Genomic DNA, 26,968 nt, shown 5'->3' with positions numbered 1-26,968 from the left:
ATAGGGAAGGCAAATAGAATGTTGGCCTTTATGGAGTCTAAAAATAGGGAGGGTGTTAAAACTATACAAGGCCCCAGTCAGACCACAGCTGGAATACTGTGACCAGTTTTGGGTCCCGTTTTTAGGGAAGGAAAAACTGGCATTGTAGGCAGTCCAGAGAAGGGTCATTAGACTGACACCATGTATGGAAGGACTTCTTATACGGAGAGGTCATGTAGGTTGGGCCTGTACTCGTTGGAGTTTAGAAGAATGAGAGGCAACCTGTAACCTGATTAAAACATACAAGATTCTTAGGGAACTTGACAAGGTAGATGCATAAAGATTATAACCTTTTGTGAGATTGCCAGAGGGCATAATCTCAGAACAAGGGATCACACATTTAAGACAGAGATGAGGAGGAATTTCATTTCTCAGACTGTTGTGAATCTGTGGAATTCTTAACTTTTTGGGCTATTGAGGCTGAATTATTAGTATATTCAAGGCTGAGATAGACAGATTTTTAATCAGTAAGGGTTATAGGGAAAAGGCAGGAAGGTAGAGTTCAGGATGATCGGATCAGCCATTAGTGGTGGAATCGGCTCAATGGGTTGACTTCTGCTCCTATATTGTATGGTTATATGGTCTTATGTGAGTAACTGGAGATTGAGGGGTCCCCGATTTACAAACGCTGGTACTTAAGAATGCAGGAGCGCAATTTTAAAGACCCAATGTATGAACATCTCCTGTACATACAGATAGCTGCTTCATATTGTCTTGCATTGTGTTCTGACTTGTGTATGAATTGACTATCAAACAGACTTCAAAATAGAACCAGTTTGCACCCCAGGGACTGCTTCTACATTTGAGAAATTGATTTCATCAGAAGGATTGTCTTAGGCACAACAGATCATATCGTCAGAGAATAAATCTGCCGAAAGATGAGAAACTTCAGACCACAAGAAATAGGAACAGGAGTAGGCCATTCAGCCTCGAAGTTGTGCCACGATTAAGTACGAATGGCTGATTCAACATTCCCTCCAATCACTTTCCTGACCTTTCTCCATTACCCTCAATTCCCCTGCTGATTAAAAATCTGTCTACTAAGAACTCAGCCTCAACAGCCCTCTGCCTATCTATCTCAGCCTTAAAATACACAAGGACTCTGCCTTCACAACCGTCTATGACAAGGAGTTCTAAAAGCTCTCAAACCTCTGAGAGAAGAAATTCCTCCTCATCTTAGTAGTAAATTAACGTGCCTTTATTCTGAGAGTATGCCCTCTGGTCCTAGACAATCCCTTGAGGGGAAGCATCCTGTCAGCATTTACCCAGTGAAGCCTCTGAAGAATCCTGTGTGTTTCATTTCCCGTTCATCTAAATTTCAATGAGTAGTTGTCCAATCTGTTTAACACTTGCTCATAATCTCTTCAAATCGGGGATCATCCTCGTGAACCTTCTCTGGACTGCATCCAATGAAATATCTTTCCTTAAACGAGGGGACCAAAACTGCTCACAGTACTCCAGACGTGGTCTCACCAGCATCTTGTACAGTTGCAATAAGACCTCCCGATCCTTATACTCTAATCCCCTTGAAATAAGGGCCAACATTCCATTAGCCTTCTTGATTACCTGCTGCTCCTGTGAGCCAGCTTTCTGTGTTTTGTGCACAAGTTCCCCCAAGTCCCATTGTGTTGCAGCTTTCTGCAGTTTTTATCTATTTAAATTATATTCTGTTCTTTTGTTCTCCCTTCCAAAATGAACAATCTCACATTTTCCCACATAATACTCCATTTGCCCAATAACGTAAACCTATCAATATGTCTCTATGAACTTTTTGTATCTGAGATGCACCTTGCCTTTCCACTTAATTTAGTGTTGTTTGCAAATTTGGCTATGGTATTGTCAACAGTATTCAGTATAAATTTGGATCTTTTTCGCCAAGTCATTAATATATATTTTAACAGTTGCTGTCCCAGCACCAATCCCTGTGGAACCCCACTGCTCACAAGTCGCCAATCTGTAAAAGAACCCCTTATCCTCACTCGCTGTTGATTGCTGATGAACTAATTCTCAATATACTACCTCCAACACTGTGAGCTGTTATCTTATGACTTAATATTTTGTGAGGTGGCATGTTGAAGGCCTCTGGAAGTCCAAACATAACACATCTACTAGCTCCCCTCTATCCATTTTGGTTGAGACTTCCTTGAAAAACTCTAATAAATTAGTCGGACACAATTTCACTCTCATGAAACCATTCTGACTCTGCTCGATTAGATTATGATTTTCCAACTGTGCTGCTTAATAATTGATTCCAGCATTTTTCCAGCTATAGATGTTAGGCAAATCGGCTTCCTGCCCTTTACCCTCAAGACAGCTATCCTCATGTCCAGAAGTCTTAGGTTATTAATAAGTCTTTGTACTGAGCGACATTCCAGGCCAGTAAAGCACAACGTATTGGTAAAAGGAAGAACTATTCACAGAAGGGCCACCAGAAAGAATAAGGCCAGAGGTCAGGTAGTAAATATTGTGAAGGACATTGCACAGCAAGGGAAGATAGCACATCCAACATGGAATAAACAGTGCTATAACTGTAAAAAGCTGAATCATTTTCTTGAGCAGGAAAGCTGACGTTTCAGGTCTAGACCCTTCTTCAGAAATGGGGGAGGGAAGGGGATTCTGAAATAAATAGGGAGAAAGAAGGAGGAGGATAGATGATGGATAAAGGAGAAGATAGATGGAGAGGAGACAGACAGGTCAAGGAGGTGGGGTTGGAGCCAGTAAAGGTGAGTGTAGGTGGGGAGTTAGGGAGGGGTAGGTCGGTCCAGGGAGGACAGACAGGTCAAGGAGGCGGGATGAGGCCACTAAGTCGGAGGTGGGGGTGGGGCTTGAGATGGGAGGAGTGGATAGGTGGGAGGACAGGTTAGGGAGGCGGGTACGAGCTGGGCTGGTTTTGGGATGAGGTCGGGGGAGGGGAGATTTTGAAGCTTGTGAAGTCCACTTGGATACCATTGGGCTGCAGGGTTCCCAAGCGAAATATGAGATGCTGTTCCTGCAACCTTCGGGTAGCATCGTTGTGGCACTGCAGGAGGCCCAGGATGGACATGTCGTCCAAGGAGTGGGAGGGGGAGTTGAAATGGTTCGCGACTGGGAGGTGCAGTTGTTTGTTGCAAACCGAGCGTAGGTGTTCCACAAAGCGGTCCCCAAGCCTCCGCTTGGTTTCCCCGATGTAGAGGAGGCCACAACGGGAACAGCGGATACAGTATTAGCAGATGTGCAGGTGAACATCTGTTTGATGTGGAAGGTCTTCTTAGGGCCTGGGATGGGGGTGAGGGGGGAGGCATAGGGGCAGGTGTAGCACTTCCTGTGGTTGCAGGGAAAAGTTCCCACCAGCCCCACCACCCCCGGCACTTTTCCCTGCAACCGTGCAATGCATTCCACGCCCCTATCACTCTCTGAATAAAGAACCTACCTCTGATGTCTCCCCTATATCTACCTCCACTCACTTTAAAACTATGCCCCCTCATAATAGCTACCTCCACCCTAGGAAAAAGTCTCTGGCTGTCTACTCTATCTATACCTCTGATCATTTTGTACAACTCTATCAAGTCACCTCTCATCCTTCATCTTTCTAAAGAGAAAAGCCCTAGCTCTCTCAACCTTTCCTCATAAGACCTTCCCTCCATTCTAGGCAACATCCTAGTAAATCTCCTCTGCACGTTTTCTAATGCTTCCACATCTTTCCTGTAATGAGGTGACCAGAACTGGACACAATACTCCAGATGTGGCTGAACCAGGCTTTTGTACAGCTGGAGCATAACTTCATGGCTCTTGGACTCAATCCCTCTATTAATGAAAGCTAACACACCGTACGCCTTCTTAACAACTCTATCCACCTGGGTGGCAACTTTCAGGGAACTGTGGACATGAACCCCAAGATCCCTCTGCTCCTTCACACTGCCAAGAATCTTACTGTTCATCCTGTAATCTGCTTTCAAGTTTGTCCTACCAAAATGAATCACTTCACACTTTTCAGGGTTAAACTCCATCTGCCACTTCTCAGCCCAGCTCTGCATCCTATCAATGTCCCTTTGTAACCTAGAACAGCCCTCCACACTATCCACAACTCGACCCACCTTCGTATCATCCATGAACTTACTAATCCACCCTTCCACTCCTTCATCCATTTACAAAAATCACAAATAGAAGAGGACCCAGAACAGATCCTTGTGGTACACCACTCGTAACTGAGCACCATGTTGAACATTTTCCATCCACTACCACCCTTTGTCTTCTAACGGTCAGCCAATTCTGAATCCAACCTGCCACATTTCCCCCTATCCCATGCCTCCTTACTTTCTGCATGAGCCTACCATGGGGAACCTTATCAAACGCCTTACTTAAATCCATGTATACCACATCCACTGCTCTACCTTCATCCACGTGTTTGGTCACCTCTTCAAAGAATTCAATAAGGTTTGTGAGGCATGATCTACCCCTCACAAAGATGTTCAACAAAATCCACTTGTCTCAGATGAAGCAAGTTTAAAGTTTGGATAAGTATTCCTAAATGTGCCAGAAGAAATCTGCAGCCATTTGCATGAACACTACCCTGTAGAACCTGTTGGTGTGTCAAAATCCTGAAACACCCTCCCTAAGGGCATTGTGATTCTACCTACAGCACCTGGACTGCTGCGGTCCAAGCCTTCAGCTCACCACCACCTTCCAAAGGCCAACTAAGGAAGGGCAATAAATACCGGCTCATCCAACAACAATGACATTCCATGAATAAATCAGACAAAGTTCCATTGCTCCAGAAGAATATCAATGCAGATGTACAGGATGGTCAGTGATCTTCCTGAAGTGGAAGCTATCATGAATGATGTATAAGTCTATGGATATGAGATACAATAGAATAAGCCATTACAGACTACGTTGAAAATCTCATGCGATGCTAAAGACAACTATATGCATGAACATTTAGAGCATAAACACAAATGCTATACTTAGGTTCAGAAAGAGTGCCTGGCTATTTCCTTTGCTTGTGAGCATTTTAATCAATAATTGTTTCTGAGAGGCCAAGTGACAGTGGAGTCTGACCACAAGCTACTTCAAAATATCTTCCTCAAACCACTTCTATCTGCTCCAAAGTGACTGCAAAGAATGTTCCTCAGTTTGCAGAGATATCAACTGAATGTGAAATATAAGTGATAGAAAACAGGTGCACTTAGCAATATGCTGTCAACAGCAGCACTCATTGTCATGACTCCCTGGTATAGTGAGCTGGAAACCAAGCCCCACTATTCCCAGAGTGTCACTGATACACTGAATAGCTTTCTCTACCTAACAAGAAAACAACTATTCATTGCAAAAAGATTGCTTTTAAGAAACAGGAATTCCTAACTTATGACTCTCTATAATTTAAGTTCTACCCCTTTAAAAATATTCCTATACACATAGAAACAGACACTTAAAGAGTCAGGACATAAATGTTATACATGGGGATGAAACAAGCAGTCAGTGAAGCACAATCAAACTGAAGCATCAGTTCAGATAACAGGTATCAATACAAAGTTTTCTTTCAGTTCCCTTCCATTTTTTTTCCATTCTTCAATGACATGGGGGCATGGACAATCAATTGTTGACTTGTCATTTGCCAGCTGAGGCTTCATTGTTCCAGTATCTCTGAAGGTGGTTTTCTCTTTTTCCTTTAATTTGTCAAGAATTTGTCAAGAGAGAGGGAATAGCTAGTTGCTTGGAATGTTCTTTTACTTCTCCACTCAATGAGAAAGAGAGAGAAAATACTTTACAGAATGTTTCTGCTGTATTCTGCCACTTGCCCAGGAACCAAGCAAGAAGCTGCACTTCTCCAGTTTCCACCCTAAACATATTAAAACAGCCATCCCCTATAGACATCCCATATCGCCTCCATGCTCATTTCTTTGGACAAGAGTCCTCTCCCGGTCCCACAGACCCCTTTGCCCAACTCCAACACTCTCCCTCCACCTGGACCCCTCCCTCCGGCCTTTTACCTGCACTCGCTCTTTTCATTGAGAACTGTCGACGTGACATTAGTCGCCTCAATGTCACTGCCCCTCTCAACAAATCCAACCTATCTCCCTCCGAACTGACTGCACTCCGTGCACTCAGATCTAACCCTAACTTTGTCGTCAAGCCTGCCGATAAGGGTGGTGCTGTTGTTGTCTGGCGTACTGACCTCTACCTTACAGAGGCTGAGCGCCAGCTCTCAGATACCTCCTCCTACCTTCCCCGGACTATGACCCCACCATGGCACATCAGGCCATTGTATCCACTACGACTACGGATCTCATTTCATCCGGTGATCTCCCCCCATCCGCTTCCAAGCTAATAGTCCCCCAACCCCGCACAGCTCGTTTCTACCTCCTGCCAAAAATCCACAAACAGGACTGTCCAGATAGACCCATTGTTTCAGCCTGCTCATGCCCCACAGAACTCATCTCTTCCTACCTTGACTCAGTCTTCTCCCCCCGGTCCAATGCCTACCCACATACATCCATGATTCATCTGACGCCTTACGCCGGTTTCAAAGCTTCCAGGTTATCGGCTCCAGCCACCTCCCCTTTACCATAGATGTGCAATCCCTTTACACATCCATTCCCCACCAGGAGGGCCTTAGGGCTCTCCGCTTCTTCCTGGAGCAAAGACCTGAACCATCCCCACCCACCACCACCCTCCTCCGCTTGGCTGAGCTTGTCCTCATCCTCAACAACTTCTCTTTCAACTTCTCTCATTTTCTTCAGGTAAGAGGGGGGGCCATGGGTACCCGCATGGGCCCTAGTTATACCTGTCTCTTCGTGGGGTAAGTGGAACATTCCTTGTTCCAGTCCTATTCCGGCCCCCACCCACAACTCTTTCTCTGATACATCGATGATATCATCGGGTGCTGCTTCCCTTTCTCGTCTAGAATTGGAAAACTTCATCAATTTCGCCTCCAATTTCCACCCTGCCCTCACTTTCACCTGGTCTATCTCTGACTCCTCCCTTCCCTTCCTCGACATTTCTGTTTCCATTTCTGGGGATAGACTGGCCACTAATATCCATTACAAACCCACCGACTCTCACAGCTACCTGGACTATACATCTTCACACCCCACTTCCTGTAAAGACTCCATCCCTTTCTCTCAGTTCCTCCGTCTCCATCGCATATGTTCAGATGAGGCCAACTTCGACAAGGGAGCCTCCGAAATGTCCACATTCTTCCTCAACCGAGGATTCCCCAGCTCCGTTGTCGACAGGGCCCTCAATCGGGTCCGACCCATCTCCCGCACTTCTGCCCTCACCCCTTCTCTTCCCTCCCGCAACAGCGATAGGGTTCCCCTTATCCTCACCTACCATCCCACCAGCATCCACATTCAGAAGATCATCAGATGCCATTTCCACTACCTCCAGCAAGATACCACCACCGGACACATATTCCCCTCCCCTCCCTTGTCCGCCTTCCGCAGGGACCGTTCCCTCCGGGACACCCTGGTCTACACTTCCTTCACCCCCAACACCTCCCCACAGCTCTATGGCTCCGTCCCCTGTAACCGACGAAGGTGCAACACCTGCCCATTTATCTCCTCCCTCCCCAGTATCCAAGGGCCCAACCATACCTTTCAGGTGAAGCAACACTTCACCTACACTTCCAAGAATCTAGTCTACTGCATTCGCTGCTCACAATGTGGTCTCCTCTACATTGGGGAAACGAAGCGTAGACTTGGCGACCGCTTTGCTGAACATCTACGTTCTGCTCGCAAAAAAGACCCTGAACTACCTGTTGCCTGCCACTTCAATGCACCACCTTGCTCCCTGGCCAACATCTCTGTCTCCGGCTTGCTATAGTGTTCCAGTGAAGCCCAACGCAAGCTGGAGGAACAACGCCTCATTTTCCGCTTGGGGACCCTACAGCCCTCTGGACTCAATATTGAATTCAATAATTTTAGGGCCTAAACTCTCCCATGTCCCAGCCCCTCACCCCACACACCAGGCCTTGTTACCACATAGCCTGCCACTACACACCTCCTGTTGTTAGTCACTAACAGTCCCCATTAACAATTATTCACCATCCCAACCTGATCGTTAGCAAGTCCTTTGTCTGTCCAACTGTCATTCTCTCTCTTTGGGCTCTATCCTATCGTTTACTCCCTACCCCACCCACCTCCCTATTTTCTGCATATAAACTGACGTTTTCCCAGCCACTATCAGTTCTGAGGAAGGGTCACCGGACCCGAAACATTAATTCTGTTTTCTCCTCCACAGATGCTGCCAGACCTGCTGAGCTTTTCCAGCAACTTTGTTTTTATCCCCTATGGACAAGCCCTATCCATGAACAGGATCTGTTCGGATGAGGAGGAACGCGATGGACACCTGAAGGTGTTGAAGGACGCCCTCATAAGAACAGGATACAATGCTCAACTCATCAATCGCCAGTTCCGATGTGCCACAGTGAAAAACCGTAATGACGTTGTCAGAAGACAATTGCGGGATTCATCCGATAGGGTACTCTTCATCATCCAGTACTTCCCGGAAACGGAGAAACTATGCCATGTTCTCGCAGCCATCAATACATTATCAATGACAATGAGCACCTCGCCAAGATCTTCCCCACGTCTCCACTTCTTATCTTCAAACAACTGCCAAACCTTAGACAGACCATTGTTCGCAGCAAACTACCCAGTCTTCAGGACAACATCAACCACAACACTATACAACCCTGTCATGTCTACCTCTGCAAGACATGTTAGATCTTCGACATGGACACTACCATCACATGTGGGAACACCACCCACCACGTACACGGCAGATACTCATGTGACTCAGCCAACATTGTCTGTCTCATATGCTGCAGGCAAGGATGCCCCGAGGCATGGTATATGGGTGAATCTATGCAGACGCTACGACAATGGATGAATGGACACTGCACAACAATCACCAAAATCCAGGGTTAACGGAAAGATTCTTGGCAATGTGGAGAAGCAGAGGGATCTCTGGGTTCATGTCCACAGTTCCCTGAAAGCTGCCACCCAGGTGGATAGAGTTGTCAAGAAGGCATATGGTGTGTTAGCTTTCATTAATAGAGGGATTGAGTTCAAGAGCCATGAAGTTATGCTCCAGCTATACAAAAGCCTGGTTCAGCCACATCTGGAGTATTGTGTCCAGTTCTGGTCACCTCATTACAGGAAAGATGTGGAAGCATTGGAAAACGTGCAGAGGAGATTTACTAGGATGTTGCCTAGAATGAAGGGAAGGTCTTATGAGGAAAGGTTGAGAGAGCTAGGGCTTTTCTCTTTAGAAAGATGAAGGATGAGAGGTGACTTGATAGAGTTGTACAAAATGATCAGAGGTATAGATAGAGTAGACAGCCAGAGACTTTTTCCTAGGGTGGAGGTAGCTATTATGAGGGGGCATAGTTTTAAAGTGAGTGGAGGTAGATATAGGGGAGACGTCAGAGGTAGGTTCTTTACTCAGAGAGTGGTCGGAGTGTGGAATGCATTGCCAGAGAGGGTAGTGGAGCTGGCCTCATTAAGGGCATTTAAGTGGCTTTTAGGTAGGCATATGGATGATAGTATAAGGTATGGGTGGAGGTTAGATAGACCTTAGGATTAGGGTAAAAGTTCAGCGCAACATCGTAGGCCGAAGGGCCTGTACTGTGCTGTACTGTTCTATGTTCTATGTTCTAAACAAGAATGTTCCCTCCCAGTGGGAGAACACTTCAGCGATCAAGGACATTCAGCCTTAGGTCTTCAGGTAAATGTCCTCCAAGGGATACACAACAATGCAGAGTTGCTGAGCAAAGGCTGGTAGCCATGTTCGGTGCCCATGAGGATGGCCTCAACCGGGATCTTGGGTTCATGTCGTACTACAGGTGATGCCACCACACTATAAACTCTCACACACACACACACACGCTGTCTCTCTCACACACACACACACACACGCTGTCTCTCACACACACACACATGCTCTCTGTCTCACACACTTACACGCTCTCTCTTTCACACACACATGCTCTCTCTCTCTCACACACACACACACACACACACACACACACACTCTCTGTCTCACACACACACACACATGCTCTCTCTCTCTCTCACACACACACAAACACACACTCTCTCTCTCTCACACACACACGCACACGCTCTCTCTCTCTCTCTCACACACACATGCTCTCTCTCTCTCACTCACACACACATACACACACAGATGCTCTCTCTCTCTCACACACGCACTCTCTCTCTCACAGACACACACACTCTCTCACACAACACACACACTCTCTCACGCACACACACTCTCTCACACATGCACACACTCTGTCTCACACACACACGCACACACACACTCTCTCTCTCACACGTACACACACACACACACACACTCTCTCTCTCACACATGCGCACACACACACTTTCATACACGCACATACACACACTCTGTTTCACACACACGCACACACTCTCTCTCACACACGCACACTCTCTCTCTCATACACACACTCACGCGCACACACACACACACACACAGTCTCTCACACGCACACGCACACATGCACACACACACGCTCTCTCCCACAAACAACACACACACGCGCACACACACTCTCTCTCCCACAAACACACACACACTCTCCCACAAACACACACGCGCACACACACACTCTCTCCCACAAACACACACACACACGCTGTCTCCCACAAACAACACACACACGTGCACACACACTCTCCCACAAACACACACACACACTCTCTCTCCCACAAACACACACACACACTCTCTCCCACAAACGCACACACACTCACTCTCTCCCACAAACACACACACACTCACTTTCTCCCACAAACACACACACTGTCTCTCTCTCCACCACACACAGACACACAAACACACACACAGACACACAAACACATGTTCTTTATCTCTCTCTCTCTCCTCTGATGCACACACGCGCACACACACTTTCTCTCTCCCTCTCTCTCTCCCAACACACACACACAGGCAACCATGTAAACATTGTCATTGTCATTAAAAGCCCATTTAGTTCAGTAATATTCTTTGCAGTAGGTAATCTGTTCCCTTACCTGGTCTGGCCTACATGTTACTCCAGACCCACAGTAATGTGGTTAACTCTGAGCTGCATTCTTGGCAATTAAGCATTAACGATAAATGCTGCCCAGGCCAGTGATACCCATATCCATGAAGAAATGAAGAGAAAAGTAATGGTCATCTTATATGAGGAGCAATGTAAATGCATTGGAAGCAGTTCAGAGACTGATCATGCAACACGCAAGAACACAGTGTGCATTACGCCAAACCAATGTATGCTACACCAGCCTTTGTCCATGTAAAAGGTTCAGCTGTGACTGGAGACAGGGTGGCCGAGTTGGAAGATGCACCCTTCAAACCCTTCCCATTGTTCACAGCAGAATCCTGGCAAAGATAATCTACAATTAGTTAAGATACAAACCACACATTGTAGTGATTGTAACAAGGTCAACCAGGTGATCATCACAGAATATGAGTTCCCTGATTGGGGCTGTTAACCTGGTCGAATCAGGGAGCCCTGGCTGACAGATATAAACGGGAGTGTTTCAGGTTCTGTTCGCTCTGACAGCTGGCTGTCAAGTATTATGCACATGTAAATGAAGGGCGACTTGGTGAAGGAATACAGGCCTCTGTGGAGTTATACCACACATCACCCTGATTTGGCTTATATATTATGTGACTGATTTAGTTTATAACCCCACATGATCTCAATTCTGTTTATACTTAACGTGACTCTGATTCATGGTCACATGAAATCTAAACTGATTCAAGATCATTTGGGGTTATAAACTGAATCAGGGTGATGTGCGTTTTTTTGTTTGTTACAGTATTCCTTTAAGGGATAGTTCCTCAATTATTTTACTTTACAAGTTCATTTGTTTCTTCTGGAGCATAAAGTCATACTCAACAGCTGCAAAGTCTGGATTCAAATTCTACTTTAAGGCTTTAGTGCAAAAATGATGACCCTCCAGTGTAGCAATGAGGGAATGCCACCCTTCAAATGAGACATAAAACCCACATCCTAGCTGCCTGCTTGCATAAAAAAAATTATAGAGACACTCAATAAAGCTGGGGACAGTTCAGAGATGTATGGCCTGTAGTGTTTCACTCGGTAAATAATTGTTAAGACAAACTAAATACTGGGTTTGGGCCTATGCTTCACTAACTGGCTTTCTTGAGTATAACAAAGTTACTTCCTTGCTGAGGACTAATATGAAGCACAGTGCACTATAAATGCAGATGAGCTAAAAGACCTTAGTGTCCAGGAACAAATGATGTGGAGGTGCTGGAGTTGGACTAGGGTGAACAAGGTCAGAAATCACATGAAATCAAGTTATGGTCCAAAAGGTTTATTTGAAAACCCAAACTTTCGGAGTTTTGCTCCTTCTAACACCTGAAGAAGGAGTGTGGCTCTGAAAGCTTGTGTTTTCAAATAAACCTGTTGGACAAATAACCTGGTGTCATGTCATTTCTGACCTTTACCATGAACACAAATCTTTAAAGCTGGAAGGGTAAGGTGATTAAACCAGTATAAGGGTTAGCAGTGTTTGTAAATAGAAGGATGGAATATGAAAGTGAAGAGATTGTACTGGAAATTTACGAATCACAGGTTACACCTCAGCTCGTGTATTACGTTAATTTACACCACACTTCAGCAAAAGTGTAAAAGCCTCTGAAAGGGAATAGAGTTCTGACTTGTCCAGTATTCCCATCAGCTGGGATCATAACAAGATGGACAATCCATTCCCTCTAGGAATAACCAGAAGACATGGATTTCAAATCATTGCAAAAGGATCTATAGAGGAGAGAGAATATTGCTGTCAAATAATTTTTCTTTTCATTTTACTTCATTCACAGGTTGTGGTTGTCACTGCCTGGGCAAGTATTTATTGCCCATCAGGTGAAGAGTCAACCACATTGTTGTGGGTCTGGAGTCATATTTAGGCCAGACCAGGTATGGATGGCAATTTCTCTCCCTGAAGGATGTTGGTGAACCAGATGGGCTTTTCCTGACAATTGGCAATGGTTTCAGGGTTATCATTAGACTTAATTCCAGATTTTTATTGAATTCAAATTCTACCATCTGCCATGGTGGAACATTTCCTGGGTCTCCAGATTAGTGGTCTAGCAACAATACCACTATGCCATTGGCTCTCAATTCAAAAAATTGGATGTGCTAACTCAAAGAATTGTTAGATTTGGGGCATGGACCTGAAAAGCTGTTAGAGGCTGATCCCATAAATTCCATAAGGCAGTTGGAGAGCTATTAGAGGATGAGGAACTAACATGACTAGGGACAAACAGCTGGGAGGGGAACCTGAACTCTTTCAAAGAACCAACACAGGCCCTAAGGCAGAATTGCCATTTTCTGTGCCATAAGTTTCAATAATATTAAGATTTTCCTAATATCCTGCAAACGGATCCTCATGAACAGGTCCTTGAGAAACTAAGTGACCACAACCCTCACATTCAGGATGCAGTCGCCGATGAGTGCCAACCATTAATACTCAGCTTACCATGCAATTCTGTCGGCTCCCTGTCTCCCATAGTAATTACCTGTTCTGTCTGAAGGTATTCTCCATGCTGCTCACAGCCAAAGTCAAAGATGTATTTCCCTCGACCTGTAGGCTGTAGAAATGAAGCAAAATAAATCTTATTCGAAGTTTCCACAATTGATCCAGTTCTCTACCACTTTTGGAATATCGTCAGCAGTTTTGGATTCTGGATCTGTACTTGAAGTTTAGAAGGATGAGAGGACCTCATTTGAAACTTAGAGAATACTGAGAGGCCTGGATAGAGTGGATGTGGAAAAGATGATTCCACAATAAGAGGGACTAGGACCCGAGTGCACAGCCTCAGAGTGAGGAGATGATCCTTTAGAACAGAAATGAGGGGGAATTTCTTCAGCCACAGGGTGGTGAATCTGTGGAAATCATTGCCACAGAGAGCTATGAAGGCCAAGTCACTGAGTGTATTTAAGAAAGAGATAGATAGCTTCTTATTTATTAAGGGGATCAAAGGTTATGGGGAGAAGGCAGGAAAATTGGGAGAATTGACGTGCCAGTTCCTACATGAGAAACCTCTTGATACAGAGATTTTGGAAGATCATTGTCTTTTCACTGCTTAATGCACTCAGTTGTCCAGGAAAACAAGAAACCAAATCCAGAAGAATGCTGCTAGGCAATCTTCAGGACATTGGTCCCATCTATTCCAAACAATGTTTGTCCAGCAATGAAAGCAATAAAATTCATTTCTTATCTCTCTTGAAAGCATTGCTGGTCTCTTCAGTAATAACCAGATGAGCCACAGCCCATATTACTGTTGAAAAATTCCTTCATATGGTCCTTCAAAACCTTGGTAAACCCTTTTTAAACCAGAATGTCCATAGTTCCATACTCCAGTTCTCATAATTCTTGAAGTATTTCTATATATTTTCAGTAACATTCACTCCCTTCAATAATGCCCATTATTAGCAGTTTGTACCATTTACAAGATGAATTGCAGTAAGTGACCAAGGAAGGCTTCTTAGACAGCAACTTCCAAACCCACCAAGAAAGACAAGGGCAACCAATGAATGGGAACATCACCGCACACAAGTTCTACTTGAAACCACACAACATCCTGACTTGGAAAAAAATCAATGTTCCTTCACTAACACTGGATCACAATCCTACAACCCCTTCCTTAACAGTTCTGCTGATGCACCAACACCAGCAGTTTAGGAAGCTAGCTCACCACCACCTTCTCAAGGACAATTAAATGCTGACCCATCCCTGAATTAAAAGTAAAATTATCTTGCACAAAGCTCGATGACTGTATGGAGCGGACAAAGTCAGAAGTCACATGATACCAGGTTATAGTTCAACAGCTTTATTTGAAATCACAAGCTTTCGAAGTGCAAAGAAGTTGGACTATAACCTGGTGTCGTGTGACTTCTGACTTTGTCCACCGCAGTCCAAGACCGGCACCTCCACAACATGTATGGAGTGAGGAAGCACAGTGATCCAAGAGATGATTGTGGTGAGGTGAGAGACACTGTTGTGATTCCTGCCACAAAACAACACTTACATTGTTATTGAGAAAGTTGCCCTGGTATCGGTGGTTCAGGTGAATGAGCTCTCCAGCTTCGACCTGCTTTCCGTGAACCCAGGTTCCCACATATTTGGAGCCTGTCTGCGCATACACGTAGGTTCCCAGACCATGCCTAGTAAAGGAAAGCAATAAACAACAGAGACCCAGGTGAAACGTGTATGATTGAAATACACATCACTCTCTTGGATTTCAAATGAGTGGTATATGGATGTTGGTCTATTTTTGTGAGCACTTTTGGAAAATTAACTCGGTTAGTCTTTCTTGAGCCATGATTTTAAACCACAATGTGCCTCCTGGAATGTTAATGGGAGGTTGTTTATACTGTGGGGGCTTACAATCAGGAAGAGAAAATATTAAGTTATTGATTTAGCAGCAGCTCTATTGAACAGTCACTTTTTAAAATAAAATTAATTCAAAAGCTTTTAGGCAGTTGAAAGAGGTCCCAACTGGAGTCAGAAGCAAATATAGTCTGTCCAAGAGAAAGGAGACTGTTCAGAACAGTTAAGGGAATGTGTTACTTCGGTAGAGTGTGATGTTTGTCAACCTTGTTTAGAACCCTGCAAGTTATTAATGGACTGAGAAAATTGTGTGAGGATTCAACTAAGAAAACTTCATAGCTTGCAAGACCAGAACTGAGAAGAAGCAGTAAAGTCAAACTTATAGATTTGATCAGGAATGAATTTCTCTAGTTTTGTGTTATTGCAAAGTAATGGTGTTGAGATTAGATGCGGTTTTGTTTTGCAATGCATTTTGACATTTTTAAAACTATTTATTTAGATAGCTTGATTTGATTTGTTTATTTTTAGTTCTTTTGTATGTAATAAACTTCGGTTATATTGATGAAACTAAATCTGCCGTTTTGCTTATTTCAGTGAAAGACCAACATGGTAAAAATAATCTATCAAGGGAGATTTCATTCTGGGATCTAGCCTGTCCAGTATCTGATTTGGAGCCTAATCAGCTTGGATCATAACAATACTTTCAAAACAAGCAAATCCTTCGTGACTTAACCATTCACAACTATGCTACTTATCCAATGGACCATTGAGAACTTTATCAATTATCAACTTTTATTTAATAAAAACAGCAAAATAGCCACCTGAGTGACCCAGAAAGATTATCCAGTGAGTAGCTGTTCATTCAGGGTACAGGCTTCCAGACTCAGTCCGTATCTTGTGCTGAATAGCGTGTAGAGTCAGTGTTCCCTGAGTTGGGAAAAGACTGTCAAAGGGTTTTACAATAGTTATCACCACCTCAAGACTCCATTTGGTCAGAGAATGAGAGCAAGATTGGTCTCCATGGTGATGGTTCTCATGGTGTAAACTTGTAGTCTGAGACCACATCTTAACCTTGGACTTTGACTAAAATGCCTGAGGGTAGCTCATTCCTATGATGTACCTAACCCAGCAGAAAGCAAGGGCTTTCATCACAGAGTGAAGATGAGGTAAGAAAGAATAAGCTTTCATATTCCATCCTACCAGCTAACCTTTCTCCTTAAGAAACTGACCTCTTGCATTTCATGCTACTTGATTCGAGTGGAGAGAGTGCGAGTCGGGGGCAGCCAGGAATGGAAGGCTTTTGCTTATAAAAACTTATCTCGTGAGTCAGCGGCCTACTTGATTCGAGCAGCAGGAGTGGTGAGAGAGCGAGCCGAGAAGTGAACTTTTATATTCGGGCATTGGCTAAACCCGAAACACTACACGTGTAGTGTCTCCCAGCCATCCTCCTCCTCTAACAAAAAAGAAGTCTGTGTGGAGGGTCGGTAAGGTAAGGTTTTTTCTTTTTCTTTACTCTTTTGGCAGTCTAGAGTAGAGGGAATGGAAGCTACGGCAGTTGCATGCTCCTCTTGTAGGATGTGGAGGTAAGGGTCACTACTAGTATCCCTTCTGACTTCACCTGCGAGAAGTGCACCCAACTCCAGCTCCTCACAAACCGCGTTAGGGAACTGGAGCTGGAGCTGGATGAACTCCGAGTCATTCGGGAGGCTGAGGGTGTGATAGAGAGGAGTTATAAGGAGGTGGTCACACCCAAGGTACAGGAAAAAGGTAGCTGGGTGACTGTCAGGAGGGGGAAAGGGAATAGGCAGACAGTGCAGGGATCCCCTGTGGCCGTTCCCCTCAATAATAAGTATACCGTTTTGGATACTGTTGAGGGGGACGATCTACCAGGGGAAAGCCATAGCGGCCAGGTCTCTGGCACTGAGCCTGGCTCTGTGGCTCAGAAGGGAAGGGCAGAGAATAGGACAGCGATAGTGAAAGGAGATTCACTGGTTAGGGGAACAGCCAGGAGATTCTGTGGTACCGAGTGAGACTCCCGGATGGCATGTTGCCTCTCGGTGCCAGGGTCAGGGATGTCTTGGATTGAGTCTTCAGGATTCTTAAGGGGAGGGAGAGCAGCCAGAAGTCGTGGTACACGTTGGTACCAATGACACAGCTAGGAAACGGGATGAGGACCTGAAAAGTGATTATAGGGAGTTAGGATGGAAGCTGAAAATCAGGACGAGTAGAGTAGTAATCTCAGGATTACTACCGGTGCCATGGGCTAGTGAGGCTAGAAACAAATAGAGAGCGCAGCTGAACACGTGGCTACAGAGCTGGTGTAGGAAGGAGGGCTTCAGGTTTGTGGAACGTTGGGATATCTTCTGGGGAAGATGGGACCTGTACAGGAAGGACGGGTTGCACCTGAACTGGAGGGGCACAAATATCCTGGGCAGGAGGTTTGCTAGAGCTCTTCGGAGGGGTTAAACTAGTTTGGCAGGTGGATGGCAACTGGAGCTAAGATCAGAATATGGGGTAGCCAATGTACAGACAGATAGAGCAAGCAGAGAATCTATGAGGAAGGATAAGCAGTCAATAGGGCAAAGTGGCAGTCAGTGTGATGGGTTGAGGTTTGCCTACTTCAATGCAAGAAGTGTCAGGAATAAGGGTGATGAACTTAGAGCATCGACCAGTACTTGGAACTACAATGTTGTGGCCATTACAGCGACTTGGATAACACAGGGGCAGGAATGGTTGTTGGATGTTCCAGGATATAGATGTTTCAAAAGAAATAGGGAGGGAGGTAAAAGAGGTGGGGGAGTGGCATTGCTAATCAGGGATGGTATCACAGCTATAGAAAGGGAGGTCTTGGAGGAGGGTTTCTCCACTGAGTCAGTATGGATGGAAGTCAGAAACTGGAAAGGAGCAGTCACTTTATTGCAAGTTTTCTATAGACCCCCCAACAGCAACAGAGACACTGAGGAACAGATTGGGAGACAGATTTTTGAAAGGTATAGATGTAATAGGGTTGTTGTCATGGGCAACTTCAACTTCCCTAACACAGACAGGAACCTCCTAAGTGCAAATAGTTTGGATGGAGCAGATTTTGTCAGATGTGTCCAGGAAGGATTTCTGACTCAATATGTAGATAGGCCGACTACAGGGAGCCCATATTGGAGTTGGTGCTTGGCAATGAACCAAGTCAGGTGTCAGATCTCTCGGTGGGAGAGCATTTCAGTGATAGTGATCACAACTCCCTGACCATTACTATAGTCATGGAGAGGGATAGGAACAGACGGTATGGGAAAATACTTAATTGAGGGAGGGTGAATTACAATGCTATTAGGCAAGAACTACGGAGCACCAATTGGGATCAGATGTTCTCAGGGAAATGCATGACAGAAAAGTGGAGGTTGTTTAGGGAGCAGTTGCTTCAGGTACTGGTCAGGTTTGTCCCACTGAGGAAAGGAAAGGATGGTTAGGTGAAGGAACCTTGGATGACAAGACATGTGGAACACCTAGTCAAGAGGAAGAAGGAAGCTTACTTAAGGTTGAGGAAGCAAGGATGGGACAGGGCTCTAGAGGTCTACAAGGTAGCCAGAAAGGAACTGAAGAATGGACTTAGGAGAGCTAGAAGGGGATATGAGAAAACCTTGGTGGGTAGGATCAAGGAAATCCCCAAGGCGTTCTATACTTATGTGAGGAACAAGAGGATGGCCAGAATGAGGGTAGGGCCAATCAGGGATAGTGGAAGGAACTTGTGTGTGGAGTCAGAGGAGGTAGGGGAGGTCCTTAATGAATACTTTGCTTCAGTATTCACCAGTGAGAGGGACCTTGACGTTGGTGAGGACAGCATGAAACAGGCAGATATGCTCAAACAGGTTGATGTTCGGAAGGAGGATGTGCTAGAAATTTTGAAAAACATGAGAATAGATAAGTCCCCTGGGCCAGACGGGATATACCCAAGGTTTCTACGGGAAGCGAGGGAAGAGACTGCTGCACCTTTGGCAATGATCTTTGCATCCTCACTGTCCACTGGAGTAGTACCAGAAGATTGGAGGGTGGCAAATGTCATTCCCTTGTTCAAGGAAGGGAATAGGGATAAACCCAGAAATGACAGACTGGTCAGTCTTACTTCTGCGGTGGGCAAATTATTGGAGAGGATTCTAAGAGATAGTATTAATGATTATTTGGAAAAGCACAGTTTGATTAGAAATAGTCAGCATGGCTTTGTTAGGGGCAGGTCATGCCTCACAAGCCTTATTGAATTCTTTGAGGATGTGACAAAACACATCGATGAAGGTAAAGCAGTGGATTTGGTGTATATGGATTTTAGCAAGGTATTCGATAAGGTTCCACATGGTAGGCTCATTCAGAAAGTAAGGAGGCATGGGATTCAGGGAAATTTGGCTGTCTGGATATAAAACTGCCTGTTCAATAGAAGACAAAGGGTGATAGTAGATGGAAAGTATTCAGCCTGGAGCTCGGAGACCAGTGGTGTTCTGCAGGGATCTGTTCTGGGACCTCCGCTCTTTGTGATCTTTATAAATGACTTGGATGAGGAAATGGAAGGGTGGGTTAGTAAGTTTGCCGATGACACGAAGGTAGGTGGAGTTGTGGACAGCGTGGAGGGCTATGGTAGGTTGCAACGGGACATTGACAGGATGCAGAGCTGGGCAAAGAAGTGGCAGATGGAATTCAACCCAGAAACATGTGAAGTGATTCATTTTGGAAGGACGAATTTGAATGCAGAATACAAGGTTAATGGGAGGATTCTTGGCAGTGTGGAGGAACAGAGGGATCTTGGCGTCCACGTCCATAGATCCCTCAAAGTTGCGACCCAAGTTGATAGAGTTGTAAGGAAGGCGTATGGTGTGTTGGCTTTCATTGGCAGGGGAATTGAGTTTAAGAGCCGTGAGGTTATGCTGCAGCTCTATAAAACTCTGGTTAGACCACACTTGGAATATTGTGTTCAGTTCTGGTCACCTCATTATAGGAAAGATGTGGAAGCTTTAGAGAGGGTGCCGAGGAGATTTACCAGGATGCTGAGATATACAAGGTGTAGAGCTGGATGAACACAGCAGGCCAAGCAGCATCAGAGGAGCAGGATGCTGCTTGGCCTGCTGTGTTCATCCAGTTCTGCACCTTGTATATCTCAGATTCTCCAGCATCTGCAGTTCCTACTACCCCTTTACCAGGATGCTGCCTGGACTGGAGGGCAGGTCTTAGGAGGAAAGGTTGAGGGAACTAGGGCTTTTTTCATTGGAGCGAAGAAGGATGAGAGATGACTTGATAGAGGTTTACAAGATGATGAGAGGCATAGATAGAGTGGATAGTCAGAGACTTTTTCCCAGGGCGGAAATGACTATTACAAGGGGGCATAATTTTAAGGTGATTGGAGGAAGGTATAGGGGAGATGTCAAAGGTACGTTCTTCACACAGAGAGTGGTGGGTGTGTGGAATGCGCTGCCGGCAGTGGTAGTGGAGTCAGATACTTCAGAAACTTTTAAGTGACTCTTGGATAGGCACATGGAGGACAGTAAAATGTAGGGTATGCAGGGTAGATTGATCTTAGCAGGATAATAGGTCGGCACTACATCGTGGGCCGAAGGGCCTGTACTGTGCTGTACTAGTATATGTTCTATGTTCTATGTTCTATAAAGCTGCAAATTGATCATATTGGAATTGTAATTGATCTGACTGTGTTCGAGGGTAAACTGCCTCAATCTGGACGGACAAGTACAGCAACTTGATGTGGTTATATTATTACAGTGAGATAAATTCGCCTGAACTTCAAAGGAATTCTAACTGCTGATGTTATCCCACATTATGTCAACATCATCAACTCAGAATTTGGTAAACTTAATAGGTTACAATGCTAAACTTTAACAGCCCTCCCATCCCCACCCCCACAATGAGCACAAGGCTGCTATTACACTCAACATTAGTCCTATGTTGTACCTTTGATGAGCAAGCCATTCTCCAGTATATGTATCACCGTTTGGATAATGATAAGTTCCTTCTCCATGTCGCTGATCATGTGCCCAACTTCCTGCGTGAGACATAGAACAGAGTTGGTGGCTAACCAGGAGGTATTTCAGGACAGCAGATTGTATGAGTGACTGACTAACTCCCCAGTCATATAGTCCTGTCACAGTGTGATTGACTGAGCCCTTGATAGAGCATCTCTGTCACTTGTCACTGACTGGCTCCTAGATTTGGAGTGTTATTAAAAACCGAAAGAACTGCAGATGCTGTAAATCAGGAACAAAAACAGAAGTTGCTGAAAGCTTAGCACGTCTGGCAGCATCTGTGAAGAAAAAATCAGAGTTAACGTTCCGTGTACAGTGACTCTTCCTGAAGGAGTGTCACCAGACCCGAAACATTAACTCTGATTTTCTCTTCACAGATACTGCCAGACCTGTTTGGAATGTCATTGGTGCCTGAGCCAACACACTGTTCTACCTCAAGCTGCAAGGTCTCTTGCAGTTTCTCACCATCACAGTTAGTAGACACAAAGAAAGTATTTTTATGATTGGCTAAGATCTGAACTCATGGTATTGGTTTGCATGGGAATACACAACTCAATTGCCTATCCTGACCTATCCTCTCCCTAACTCCACACCTACACTCACCTTTACTGGCTCCATCCCCACCTCTTTGACCTGTCTGTCTCCTCTCCACCTATCTTCTCCTCTATCCATCTTCTATCCGCCTCCCCTCTCTCCTTATTTATTTCAGAATCCCCTTGCCCTCCCCCATTTCTGAAGAAGGGTCTAGGCCCGAAATGTCAGCTTTTCTGCTCCTCTGATGCTGCTTGGCCTGCTGTGTTCATCCAGCTCTACACCTTGTTATCTCAGATTCTCCAGCATCTGCAGTTCCTACTATCTCTGAAACAATTTTAACCCCAGTGTGAAGCCTTTTCTAAGGATGCCTTCCTTGAAGAAGTTACCTTCCTCCCTCCGGAAAGACCTCAGTGGATCTCTCTCCCACTGCAACTCTCTCGTAATCTCTTTGGCCCTGAAACTGCTTGACCACGTCCTGAAGCAAACCAGGTACGACAGCCACATTGCCTTTTTTAGTACCTGCCTACGGAACTGGATCATCCCCAATGGACTTCAGTCTACATTTAGGCCTTCGCAATTTGGCCCCAACCGCAACAGCCGCTACATTCAGAACATTGAGATCCTTCAAAAACGTTTCTCCCTGCGACACCTCAAACACACACTCGCAACAATGCGCCAGCACCTCCTGGCACTACAATCAAGCCTACCCCAGCTCAGAGCCTCCCTCTCCCAGACCTGCAAAGGACCTCTCCTGTTTTACATTCTTCGCAGGATCCACAACCTGAACTCACAATTCTACTTGGCTTTATTGGACACTAAAAACCGTAAGTACACTAAACTTACTAGTGCCTGCCACCCAACACAGGCCTCCTCCACCCCCCCAAATCCCCAACCCTACCCAGGACCTTCCCCACAATGTGCCCGCCGCCATTGGCCATGTGGCCACTTTCGGAGCACCCACGGATGATGTCACATCTGCCGCCGCCGGGTACACCACTTCCGGGACAGCAAATGCCATCGACACCACTGCTGATGCCACCGCCTTCGATTCCGAGACCACAGACATCAAAGACGCACCTGCTGACACCACTACTGCCGCCACAACCAAGATCCAGGACTTACCGACCGACTCAGCTCCTCCCACCGCCAACGTCGCTCCGCCCACTGCCGATGCCAACATCACTCCGCCCACCACCAACGCCGACGTCGCTCCACCCACCACCAATGCCACACTGCCCACCGCCGAAACTGCACGGCCCACCGCCGACACTGCTCCGCCCACCGCCGACGTTGCTGCGCCCACTGCCGACGTCGCTCCGCCCACCACCGACGCCGACGTCGCTCCGCCCAACACCTCCACAGCCAGCAGCTCCAGAGGAGACAATAGCACCCAGCCCTGCTGGGTCTTCACCATCCCCCCCAGATCTCCCCCTTACTGAGGACGAACGATCAGTCCTCAGTAAAGGGCTCACCTTTGTCCCCCTCCACCCACACATCAACGAATACCGGTCACTTTTGGACATTGAGCAGTTTTTCCGCTGCCTCTGCGCTTACTTCTTTAATCGTGAGCCTAACCCTTCACCCGCCTCCAACATACCCCCTCCTCCTGGACACCACCTCAAGGCCTCCTACCCTCCCTTGATCTCTTCATCTCCAACTGCCGTTGAGACATCAATTGCCTCAACCTCTCCACCTTTCTCACCCACTCCAACCTCTCCCCCACAGAACGTGCAGCCCTCCGCTCCAATCCCAACCTCACCATAAAACCCGCGGACAAGGGAGGCGCAGTTGTAGTATGGCACACTGACCTCTACATCGCCGAGGCCAGACGCCAGCTCTCTGACACCTCCTCCTACTGCCCCCTTGATCATGACCCCACCCCTGACCACCAAAACATCATCTCCCAAACCATCCACAACCTCATCACTTCAGGTGACCTCCCACCCACAGCCTCCAACCTCATCATTCCCCAACCCCGCATCATCCATTTCTATCTCCTTCCCAAAATCTACAAACCTGACTGCCCTGGTCGACCCATTGTCTCCGCCTGCTCCTGCCCCACCGAACTTATCTCTACTTATCTCAACTCCATTTTCTCCCCCTTGGTCCAGTAACTCCCCACCTACGTCCGTGACACCACCCATGCCCTCCACCTGCTCCAAGACTTTCGATTCCCTGGTCCCCAACACCTCATCTCTACCATGGACGTCCAGTCCCTAAACACTTGCATTCCCCATGCAGATGGCCTAAAGGCCCTCCGCTTCTTCCTGTCCCACAGGCCCGACCAGTCCCCCTCCAGTGACACCCTCATCCACTTAGCTGAACTTGTCCTCACCCTTAACAACTTCTGTTTCAATTCCTCCCACTTCCTACAGACAAAGGGGGTGGCCATGGGTATCCGCATGGGCCCAAGCTATGCCTGCCTCTTTGCAGGTTACGTGGAACAATCCCTCTTCCGTACATACACTGGCCCTAAACCCACCCCTTCCTCCATTACATCGATGACTGTATCAGAGCCGCCTCGTGCTCCCACGAGGAGCTTGAACAGTTCATCCACTTCACCAACACCTTCCACCCCAACCTTAAGTTCACCTGGACCATCTCTGATACCTCTCTCTTCTTCCTGGACCCCTCTGTTTCCATCTCTGGCAACCACCTGGAAACCGATATCCATTTCAAGCCTACCGACTCTCACAGCTACCTAGAATACACCTCCTCCACCCACCTTCCTGCAAAAATGCCATCCCCTATTCCCAATTCCTCCGCCTCCACCGCATCTGCTCCCAGGATGAGGCATTCCACGCCCGAACATCTCAGATGTCCTCGTTTTTCAAGGACTGCAACTTCCCCCCCTCAGTGGTCGAGAACGCCCTCGACCGTGTCTCCCACATTTCCCACAACTCATCCCTCACACCCCCTCCCCGCGATAACAACCAAAAAAGAATCCCCCTCGTCCTCACATACCACCCCACCAACCTCCGAATCCAACGCATCATCCTCCGACACTTCCGCCATCTGCAATCCGACCCCACCACCAAAGACATTTTTCTCTCCCCACCCTTATCTGCTTTCCGGAGGGACAACTCTCTCTGTGACTCCCTTGTCCACTCCACACTCCCCTCCAGCTCCACCACACCCGGCACTTTTCCCTGCAACCGCAGGAAGTGCTACACCTGCCCCTACACCTCCCGCCTCACCCCCATCCCAGGCCCCAAGAAGACCTTCCACATCAAGCAGACGTTCACCTGCACATCTGCTAATGTGGTATACTGTATCCGCTGTTCCAGATGTGGCCTCCTCTACATCGGGGAAACCAAGTGGAGGCTTGGGGACCGCTTTGCGGAACACCTACGCTTAGTTCGCAACAAACAACTGCACCTCCCAGTCCCAAACCATTTCAACTTCCCCTCCCACTCCTTAGACGACATTTCCATCCTGGGCCTCCTGCAGTGCCACAACGATGCCACCCGAAGGTTGCAGGAACAGCACCTTATATTTCGCTTGGGAACCCTGCAGCCCAATGGTATCAATGTGGACTTCGCAAGCTTCAAAATCTCGCCTCCCCCAGCCGCATCCCAAAACCAGCCCAGCTTGTCCCCACCCCACTAACCTGTCCTTCCTCCCACTTATCCCCTCCTTCCACCTCAAGCTCCACCCCCATCTCCTACCTACTAGCCTCATCCCGCCCCCTTGACCAATCCATCCTCCCTGGACTGACCTATCCCCTCCCTAACTCCCCACCTACACTCATCTTTACTGGCTCCGCCCCCGCCTCTTTGACCTGTCTGTCTCCTCTCCACCTATCTTCTCCTTTATCCATCATCTATCCGCCTCCCCCTCTCTCCCTATTTATTTCAGAATCCCCTTGCCCTCCCCCATTTCTGAAGAAGGGTCTAGACCCGAAACGTCAGCTTTCCTGCTCCTCTGAAGCTGCTTGGCCTGCTGTGTTCATCCAGCTCTACACCTTGTTATCTCAATTGCCAAGGTGTCAGCTAATCAAAGTACAGCACAGTTTGTGTCCTGTGCTTTGATGGCATGAGCAAGGTCTCTTTATTACACACTGTATAATAACAGAAGACTGGATGGCAAAATCTCACCTTCGTATTTGGAGCCATCCGGATAATAGAAGGTTCCCTGGCCATGTTTCTTGTTCTGCAGATATTCACCTACATAACGTGCTCCATTCTTAAATCTGTATGTTCCCTGCAACATAAATCAAAATCTAAAAGTAGATTGCAGAAAGGTGAGTAGCATAAATATTATTACTCTTTGGAGGCTGCAATTTGCCTTTACACAAGTTGTTTCATTTAAAACCGGGCAAGTAACAAGCTAAGCACCACAAGACATGGGGAGCAGCAGAGCTATTCACACCCAGTATCTACATTTTTGGGCATTTCACATGGTGTGCTGATTAATATTCCTCAAACTAAACCAGGATTTTCCGACAGTAGAGTCATAGAATCATACAGCACAGAAACAGGCCCTTTGGTCCAACCAGTCCATGCCAACTATAATCCCAAACTAAACTTGTCCCACTTGCCTGCACTTGGTCCATATAGCTCCAAACATTTCTTATTCTTGGACATACCTAAATGTCTTTTAAACTTTGTGACTGTATCTGCATCCACCACTTCCTTTGGAAGATCATTTCACACACAAACCACTCCCTATGTAAAAAAATTGCCTCTCATGTCTTGTTTAAACCTTTCTCCTCTCACCTTAAAAATATGCCCTCTAGTCTTGAAATCCGCCACCCAGGGAAAAGACATCCGCAATTCATCTTATCCACACACTCACTATTTTATGAACGTCTATAATGTCACTTCTCAACCACCTACACACGAGTGAAAAAGGTTCCAGCCTGTCCAGGACAACAAGGTGCAGGGCTGGATGAACACAGCAGGCCAAGCAGCATCATAGGAGCAGAGAGGCTGATGTTTCGGGCCTAGACCCTTCATCCCCCCAGCCTGTCCAGCCTCTCTTTATAACTCAAACCCGCCA

The 26,968-nt window shown here is 46.4% G+C and overlaps 1 protein-coding gene across 1 annotated transcript in view; it reads right to left on the bottom strand.

The window, feature by feature from the left end:
- LOC109925067 (radial spoke head component 1) overlaps positions 1 to 26,179 on the bottom strand; it is a 51,540-nt gene extending 25,361 nt beyond the window's left edge. The window contains exons 1-4 of the mRNA XM_048603008.1: positions 26,065 to 26,179; positions 21,363 to 21,453; positions 15,121 to 15,256; positions 13,609 to 13,680 (exon numbers count right to left, since the gene is read on the bottom strand). Of these exons, the coding sequence (XP_048458965.1) occupies positions 13,609 to 13,680; positions 15,121 to 15,256; positions 21,363 to 21,453; positions 26,065 to 26,179 (414 nt within the window). The remainder of the gene's footprint in view (positions 1 to 13,608; positions 13,681 to 15,120; positions 15,257 to 21,362; positions 21,454 to 26,064) is intronic.
- Positions 26,180 to 26,968: the final 789 nt, after the last annotated feature.

This window comes from Rhincodon typus, chromosome 11 (assembly GCF_021869965.1).
Source record: "Rhincodon typus isolate 14 chromosome 11, sRhiTyp1.1, whole genome shotgun sequence".
In the NCBI taxonomy this organism is placed as follows: Eukaryota; Metazoa; Chordata; class Chondrichthyes; order Orectolobiformes; family Rhincodontidae; genus Rhincodon; species Rhincodon typus.
Note: the sequence above shows the minus strand (reverse complement) of the source record. Positions and strands in the feature narration are given on the sequence as shown.